Below are 9,398 nucleotides of genomic sequence, written 5' to 3'. Positions count from 1 at the left end.
GAATGGATCAAGAAGATGTGGTTTATCTATACCATGGACTACTCCATGGCAATGAGAAACAATGAAATCTGGCCATGTGTAGCAACATGGATGGACCTTGAGGGTGTTATGCTGAGCGAAATAAGTCAGGCAGAGAAGGACAAATATCATATGTTTGCACGTATAGGAGGATTAGGAGGAACTTAACTAAGGACCATGGGGGAGAAGAAGGAGGGAAATGGTGGGGGAAAGCGAGAGAGGCAAACCATGAGAGACTCTTGAATGCTGAGAAACAAACTGAGGACTGATGGATGTGGGGGGAGGGAGGAGATGGACATGGAGGAGGGCACTTGTGGGGATGAGCACTGGGTGTTATATGGAAACCAATTTGACACAAAACTGTTTGTAAAAAAAGAAAAAAAATTACAAAAAAGAAAAAAGATTTGTTCTTTGGAAGTTTGGTGAAGTTTCACCAAACCTATGAGTCTATCCAAGCCTGGAATTTTGGGGGAGGTAGGTCTTTGACCTTTGGTAAATATGTTTTATATTGATTGATTATTTGAAATAGTGTAATTACGCTCTCTACTTTTTCCCCCCGATCCAACCGTCACATTTCATTTTTTAAAAAATGTACCTTAGGTGATAGAAATGAAAAAACCTTATATAATTTTAAATTACAAACTGAATTCTTTAGCCATGGATTTTTCTTTTCTGTCACGGCAGGCATAGTTTAGATATTTCCTAATATAATAAGCCTCAATTAGCCAGACTACTGTGATAGGGAGAACTAATGGTTAATTTAATTTTCCAGTTTGCTGAGGGTGAACTGAAGGCCTTCTTTATGTTTCAACCTTGTTACTGGCAATCTTTATAAAATGTATGAGTCTACTTTTCTGCCTTAGTAAGTACAATATGGTTAACATTATTAAATCTTCCTGTGTTGATTGAAACTACTGTGATGTGTCAGAATCGATTCAAATAGCTTTGAGTGTGAACTGATGAAATCTGTGCTAAGCCCCAGGCACAGTCTGAGAGCTGCCTTGTTGAATAAGTTTCCCGATTTCAACTTCACCATGCATCTCCTTCTGCAAAGGTTTAGTGTAAAAACAAAAGCTCTGACTAAAAGAAAAAAAGGATTTGTTTTGGTGGATGAATCTAGCTGACTACATGATGTGCAAAGGGAAGTCCGCTGGTAACATTTACGGAGATTACAAATGTATTTACAACTGCCTCAGCAATCCTACTGATGCATGTATCCCTTAGATAACACTTGCCACTCATGAAATTGGGTGTGCATATCACAACATTGTTTAATTGCTTATAACAACAAGAAACTGGAAACCTCTTTTGATATGGTGGGTGCAAATACATAAACAATGGAGTGATGTGCAGTTGTTAAAAAGAATGAGAAAACTTCCTATAAACTGAAATGAAAAGAGCTCCAGAGTGCAGAACCATGCTCTCTGTATTTTGAGTAAAACAAGAGGAGATTTAACTATGCTGCACGCCTGAAATGAATGGGAAATTGTATGTCAACTATACTTGTTAGAAATAGGAAATTTTAAACATGTATTTTTCTTTACTTCTATTGTCATAAAGAAAAATTGAAGTAAATAAGAATACTACAATATAAAATATAGGTAATTGACTTGCATATAAATTCACAAAAGAAGAACAATTAATTAATGGCCACTAAACCTAAAAGAAAATGTTGAGTGTCTGTTATGTGCCCAGGATTTTGGTGTTGAAAAATAATCTCCTATTTTTAGGAGACATTTTGTTACTGATAGTATTTATTTGTTTGTTCATTCATTCATTTGTTTATTTATGCTATCACTATTTAAAAATTTTTTTTCAATTCCTCAAATTGTGCACTTTATTTTTCTTTATTTTCTTTAATATAATTTATTGTCAAATTGGCTAACATACAGTGTGTACAGTGTGCTCTTGGTTTTGGGGGTAGATTCCCATGATTCATCGCTTACATACAACACCCAATGCTCATTTAACATTTATTCAGTTTTGAGAGACAGAGAGAGACAGAGAGCATGAATGGGGGAAGGACAGAGGGAGAGGAAGACACAGAATCTGAAGCCAGCTCCAGGCTCTGAGCTTTCAGCACAGAGCCCCGCAGAGGGCTCAAACTCATGAGCTGTGAGATCATGACCTGAGCCAAAGTTGGATGCTCAACAGACTGAGCCACCCAGGCGCACCTCTATACCATCACTATTTTAAACTCAGAAAACACACTGGTGCATTGACAGGGAGAGAGAAAATTCAGTCACACATCTCTGTTTACGGAGTATACAGGAAAGAGGATGAGTAGAGAAAGGCAATATGTGTTTTGCTGCTTTCAAGAGGAGACTTACTTTAATTGCTGAATATAGGGAATACCCATAATGCTTCTTAAACTCTGCTCGAATGTCCAAAAGGTCAATTTCTGATCTGGAAACCATTATTCGGTTCAGAGTAAACTCGTCAGTTCCAGCACCCTGTTAAGAAATACAGGTGTCCACAATACAAATCTCACTGGCCACAAAACAACATATAGATCTATATTTATAGAAAATATGCAACAACAGTGTTCTTCTTTACTCGTTTGTCATCAAACTTTATCATTCATATATTCATGAAATATTTATTGAGCATGTACTCTATGCCATCACCATGCCAAACGTTGAAAACAGAAATGAGATACCCCTTTTAAGCTTTCAGTTTCGTAAAGGATACAGGCAAGAAAATAGGCCATTACATTATAATCCAACAGATGGGAAATATTGGGTACTGTGGGAGCATATGTAAGGAGGGCCTAAAATAGATCAGGAATTAGGAAAGGCCTGTCTGAGAAAGCGATATTTTAGCTGGGGCCTAAATAATCAGCCAGAGGAAGAGAAGGTAAGGCTCATGTGGAGAGGTGAAAAAAATGTTACAAGAGAGGAGACAGCATGCATGAAATGCCACATTCAAGGGTGCATAAATAATGGGGAAGAACAGCAAGTAATGTGTCTGAAAGGCTGGACCCTGTAAACTATGAAATGAAATTCTGACTTTATTCCAGATGTGAAGAACAATTGGAATCTGTTGAACATGATAGTGTTGAGACCAGATCAGATTTGTGTTTCAGAAAATCCCTCTGACAGCTGTGTGAAGGTGAGATTGCAGGGCAAGAGTGTGATGAAGAGAACAGAATGAGACTATGAGCTTTGGGACCCATCCAGGGGTGACTGTGTAACAATCGAAGAACTCATGATGGCCTGACCTAGAATAATGGTGGTAGGAATGGAGAATATGGGTGGATTTAAGAGGTACTTATAAAGGTAGATTGACAAAACTTAAGAGATATATCATTTGGGGAGAATAAAGGAGGGAGAGAAGTATAAAATTTCTTGCTGAGCAGTTAGGCAGATATTGACACTATTCATTTCTTCATTCATTCAACAAACACTTACTGAACATCTATTAGATACCAGACATTGTTCCATGTACTGTGCATATGGTAGTGAACAGCACAGATTATACCTCTATTTGCATGGAGTTTACATTCTAATGGATGGAGATGGACAGTAAAGAAAATTAACATGTTTATGTAAAGAGTAATAAGAATTACATAATGGAGTGTGACTGAATGGAAGCAAATTGATCTGTTTAGTCAGGAAAGTCCTCTCTCAGGAGGTGACCTGAAAGATGAGAAGGAGCCAGCCAGAGGTAGATCTGGAGAAGGTACCTTCCAGGGAGAGAAGGCAACAAACTCCAAGACTCTGATGTGGGAAGATACTTGGCATAGTCAAGGACAGAAGGAAGGCCAAGGTGGCTGAGGCACAGAGGATTGGGTAAATGGTATTAACTTCAGAGAGTAGGGCAAGGCTAGTTCCTGGTGGGGTTATCCATGAGGTGACTAAACACAGGACAGGGAGCACCTCTGGGTGAGGTGAGGGACACAGTGTGTTCATTTTGAACATAACTTTGAAGGCACATCTGGACCTTTATAGGAAATTTCCAGTAAAGAGACTAAAGTAAGCATCTTCTAATGTGCCAGGCTCAGTGCAAAGGTCTGAGGATAGCAAAGAGCTGGAAAAACACCTGTACTCAGAGACCTCGCCATCTAACAGCAGTAAAGAGACAAGGAAATGCAGGATTTCTATAGAATGAAAGGCTACTAACTCAACTTGGTTTATTTTAAGAAAGGCAGCCTCAGAGGCCCCTGGATCTAATGGGTCAGGCTTGAGGCTTGGTGCTTTAAAACAACTTTTACTGCCTGCAGTTACTGTGAAGTGGGGGAAATGATTTAGTCAACACATCACTGTACCTATCTCTCTAATGATTAGGAAACATTATCCTACTATCTACCTGTGAGACAAATTAGTAGACAATTTAGCTACCAAAGAGAACTCATCAAAGGAGAAAAGACACATGAAATTCCATCAATATTATGCGATATTTTTTATATTCTCCTTGAGGGAGAATAAGAATGTATATGAAATTTCCAGACCAACCTTTAAAGCTTGATGTAGTCTTTCGGCTAAAAAGGCAGGCATGTTTCTGGCACAATGGACTGTTATAAAAAGCAAAGTAATTTTCAGTTTCATTTAATGGAAATTGAGTTAATCTATGGTAATATGTTTTTTAAAAAGATTCTTTGAGTAACCATACCACTCGACCCCCGCATCACCACTGGCTTTTATTTGGAATGAAGAGGTGAATGCTTCACTTGAATTTCAAAGGCTTATCACATCATATTTGCATAGAGCTCTCATACAGTAATTGTCTTTACTCATGGGGAAAATAAAATTACCTGCCAAAGAAACTCCCACAGCAGCTGACTCATCTCCAGGTCCCAGACACACCAACACCTACGCTTACATCGATAACTCCCTAGGCTGTACCGTTGCTCTGTTTCTAGCATCTTTGGCTGCTGATAAATAACTTGGGTCTGAAGACTGCAGAGACCTCATTGAGAAGACCCATCCACTTATATAACAGTGTTGTGTGTCTGCTTGTTAATTCACATGTCTCTAGGAACAGATTTGGCCTGTGACTGACTTTTTGTTCAATACTCCCTGTTAGCATGGCCAAGAGAGAGACCTATCGCTCTGACCTGGGCTCAGCTTTGGGAAGACATTGATATATTCCCAAAATAACCAAATATGATGAATCGCTAAATTGGCTTAGGTGCTCAGTCTTTCAACAAGCCTCAATAAAAATGGAAATAGAAATGTAATATTTTCTTCTTTCAGGGAGTTTACAAACCAAGTGTGGTGACAAACCAATACAAAGTTAAACGGCAAAATAAACCCTAAAAAGATAACTGCTTCATGCATCTGTTGAGCATATTTTGTGCCCCATGGACTGTGCTAGGGGGTATGGGAGCATAAAAATGGAGCAGTCAGGATTCTTATAGGAAAGGAGCTAATCACATCAATTTAAAACAAGTGCAAAGTAACTCAGTTTATAAACACTCAAGGGCTTACCTATGGCCAGCAGTAAGTCTTCAAAATTCCCAGACAATTCTCCTTTTATGCTGTCCTCAATGTCCTTCTGGCTAATATTTCTATATTCATCAAAAGCTAGAAAGCAGCACCACAAGAATATTTAAAGCATCCCAGCTGACCACTCTCGAATATATTCCAGTTTATCTGATATGCAGCAAATCAAGTTGTTAAATGTCAAACTCAAAAAACTCCTTCTTCAAACCATCAACATTTGAACATGGAATTTTTCGTTTCTTTTTAAAAAATCATATGCAATAAAACCTAAACTTGATAGCCATTTTCTTCAATGATCTCTTTCTCTCTTTTTCCCTCCCCCTTCCCAGGCTGATGGAATTTAAGATCATCTGAAAAGTTAAATAAAAAAATCATTTATTTAGGGGCACCTGGGTGGCTCAGTCAGGTAAGCGTCTGACTTCAGCTCAGGTCATGATCTCATGGTTCGTGAGGTCAAGCAAGCCCTGCACTGGGCTCTGTGCTGACAGCTCAAAGCCTGGAGCCTGCTTCCGATTCTGTGTCTCTGTCTCTCTCTGCCCCTCCCCCCATTCATTCTCTGTCTCTCTCTCTCTCAAAAATAAATAAACATGAAAAAAAATTTTTTTTAAATTATCTAGTGCAGTGGGCTACATTTAAATTATAGCAGCACCTGGAAACAACAGTGTGGTCATTAGTCAAATTATGTTTTATCTGCTAATGAAATCTTCATTATGAAGATTTCTTTCTGCTGAGTAAGTCATTCTCAAAGGCAGCATGGCCTACTCACACTTACCAGAAGGCATTCAAATTTCCTGACTGGTTTTTGCCCCAAAACAAAACCCACACATATGTCCCTAAGTATGTAGGCATACTTTGTAAGCCAAGTAAATTTTGCAAAAAAATTTTGGAGAGAAATCTAGGATTGTTTGGTTTTTATGTTTCAAATAAAGATATTAATAAAGCAACTATAATATATAATATTACCATTATTTTATAAAGTAAGTGAAATTTTAATGCCAAAATTAAGGAAGGGCAGTCTCAGAATTAAAAAGTCATGGTAATATCCTTATTTTCCTCATTTTTGCAGGAACTCAACATAAGCCTAGTCGCGCATTGTGGTTGCTCTATCAACTGGCCCCTGGGAGCCACACTCAAATGTTCACAGCAAGTGGAGTTTTGGGCTTCTGGGTGCTTCCAGATGGCTCAGGGAGATACATGAATGAGGAGGTGGGAGCTTAGCAGTTCCATGTAATACTTGGTCTAACCAAAAGAACTCTGCCCCCCTTTCTTCAATTTGCCTTATATCAGAAAGCTGAATATTCATCCTTATTAATGCATTAAGATACCCTCACCCACAATGCCTGGGTTTTCTGGAAAGTGGCTAACTAGGAAAGTGACTAACTGGGTTGGAAACATTGCCTCAGCTTCCTGACTACCACTGGAATACTCCTCTCTCCTCTCACCCCAGAGGGCTCCCCCTTTTCTTCTCTTTGCTGTCCTCTCCCATCTGTTACCTGTCACTCAGTAGGTAATGTACTCAGCCTCGAGGGGAAGATGAAAGTAGTGTCAGTTCTGCCTTGAGTTGGCGCACAGCCCCCCCATGTTTTTTCCTGAAGTGCTTATACATGCAAATGGAATAGACTGCTATTTTTAGCTTCATTTTCCATAATTTTGTATATTAAGCCCCAAAACATTTGCAAATACAACACAAAGCAAAAAGGATTGTAATGTGAGTGCGTACTCAGTTTCAGCTGAGGAAAACTCCTTAAACACAGGATCTCGGTGAATTTATCTTCATCTGTGCCCCATCTATTCTCCCCAGCATTGTAGAGAATCTGTTGGATACGAAGGAAGACTTAGAATGTTATTATGGACACAATCTCTCCCTCTGTCTCTCTCTGTGTGTCTCTGTCTCGCTCCCCTGCTCAGAGGGTGTGGAATGAAAAGAGGAGGTCCTTGGTTGTAGAGGTCAGGGAGATAAATCTCTTGTCCAAGTCTCTCACCATTTCATTGTTAGCAAACTAGGAATCTAAGAGGGTGGCTGGAGCCTGAAGAATAATACCCACCACTGGGGAAGGCAGAGGGCTACAGCGGGTGATGCCCAGCTTTCAGGCTTTTCCTTCAGACAGGCCAGGAGAGGACAGCCTCCGGTGGTGCCACACAAATGAAAAGGCAGTCAAGGGGGAGAATGGTTACAGGAGATGTTTTCTTTGCTCTATTACTGACCTGGGCATCCTTTTTGGCCAGCTGCTCATCCACTTTTAGGCTTTCATCTCTTCTGCCCTAAACAGGAAAGATGCAAACAAAAGTAATCCTCTTAAATAAAGAAGGTTCTAACACTCAGTATTCCAATCAGCAGGATTTTTTAGAGTTTTTTTTTCTCCAGCAGAGGCCACGAAGCACAGAGGAATCAGGCACTTAGGGCTCCTGTTCTGGCTCTGCTACTCATCAGCCATGAAATTTGTAGCAAATCACACAATTTTCTGAATGTCAGTTTCCTCTTCTAAAAACTCAGAGATCTTAAGGGAATGAAAAGACAAACCACAGACTGGGAAAAAATATTTACAAACATGTATCTAATACAGGTCTTACACCCAGAATATATAAAGAGCTCGTGACACTCACATAAAGTAATGAAAACCTAATTTTAAAATGGGCAAGAGATCTGCACAGATATCAGATATATAGTTGGCAAGAAAACACATGAAAAGATGCTCAATATCATATGTCATTAGGGACTAGAAAATAAAAAAAATAAAATATTACTACATACCTATTAGAATGGCTAAAATCCAAAACACTGACAACACCAAATGCTGGAAAGGATTTGGAACAACAGGAACTGTCATTCCTTGCCCGTGGGAATGTGAATTGATACAGCCACTTTGGAAGGCAGTTTGGCCACTTACAAAACCAATCACACTTTAACCATAATCCAGCCACTGTGCTCCTTGATATTCACCAAAACTTAAGTCCACACAAAAACCTGTACCTGGCTGTTTGCAGAAGTTTTTATTCCTAATTGCCCAAACTTGGAAGAAACCAAGATGTCCTTCAAATGGTGAAATAAACTGTCATATCGCTCTGTCATCCCATATCCCAGATGCATGGGATCGCTAAGTCATATCCATACAATGGAATAGTATTCAGTGATAAAAAGGAAAAGAGCCATCAAGGCATGAAAGACACTTAGCATTTTACTAAGTGTAAGAAGCCAGTTTGAAGAGGCAACATACTATATTGTTCCCACCGTATGATATTCTGGAAAAGGCAAAATAACAGAGACAGTAAAAAAAAAAACACACCAGCGTTTGCCAGGGGTTTGAAGGGAGAAAGAGAAGGATGAAGAGCTGGGGAGCATGAATTTTAGGGCAGTGAAACTATTCTGGGTGATACTGTAACAGTAGATACATGACATCATACATTTGTCCAAACCCGTGAGTGAATCCTAATGTCCAACATGGACTCTGGTTAATAATAATGTAGCAGTGGTGATTCACCAACTATAATATACCACACTCATGCAAGATATTAATAGAGGGACCTGTGAGGGGCATAAGGGAACTCTCTGTACTTTCTGGTCCATTTTTCCAGAAGTCTAAAACTGCTCTGAAAGGTAAAGTCTGTTAAAAAGACAAAACCCTTCAAGGTTCCCACCACCTCCAGCACTGAGAGTTCTGGGGCTAAGTGTGTGTGTGTGCTCATGCACAGAAGCTCAGCACACTACAGAAAGGCAGGAAAAGGGATACGAAAAAGAGGATTGCCAGAATTATTTTGAAAAGTTTAGGTGAATGAAATGTTTGGCCATAATTTTTTTGTTTTGTTTTGTTTTGTTTTGTTTTGTTTTTGTGTTTTGTTTTTTTTTTATAGTTTATTGTCAAATTAGTTTCCACATAACACTCAGTGCTCATCCCCACAAGTGTCCTCCTCCATGCCCATCCCCCCCCCACATCCATC

General features: G+C 39.3%; 1 protein-coding gene across 1 annotated transcript in view; it reads right to left on the bottom strand.

Moving 5' to 3' along the window:
* Positions 1 to 9,398, bottom strand: part of ANXA3 (annexin A3) — a 57,701-nt gene that overhangs the window by 11,450 nt on the left and 36,853 nt on the right. Inside the window, exons 8-12 of the mRNA XM_077770551.1 lie at positions 7,668 to 7,724; positions 7,183 to 7,276; positions 5,448 to 5,543; positions 4,473 to 4,531; positions 2,349 to 2,471 (exon numbers count right to left, since the gene is read on the bottom strand). Coding sequence (XP_077626677.1) covers positions 2,349 to 2,471; positions 4,473 to 4,531; positions 5,448 to 5,543; positions 7,183 to 7,276; positions 7,668 to 7,724 — 429 coding nt within the window. The remainder of the gene's footprint in view (positions 1 to 2,348; positions 2,472 to 4,472; positions 4,532 to 5,447; positions 5,544 to 7,182; positions 7,277 to 7,667; positions 7,725 to 9,398) is intronic.

Source organism: Crocuta crocuta, unplaced genomic scaffold (assembly GCF_008692635.1).
Source record: "Crocuta crocuta isolate KB4526 unplaced genomic scaffold, BGI_CrCroc_1.0 scaffold236, whole genome shotgun sequence".
Taxonomy (NCBI): Eukaryota; Metazoa; Chordata; class Mammalia; order Carnivora; family Hyaenidae; genus Crocuta; species Crocuta crocuta.
The sequence above is the reverse complement of the archived record's forward strand: the minus strand, read 5'-3'. Positions and strand labels throughout refer to the sequence as shown.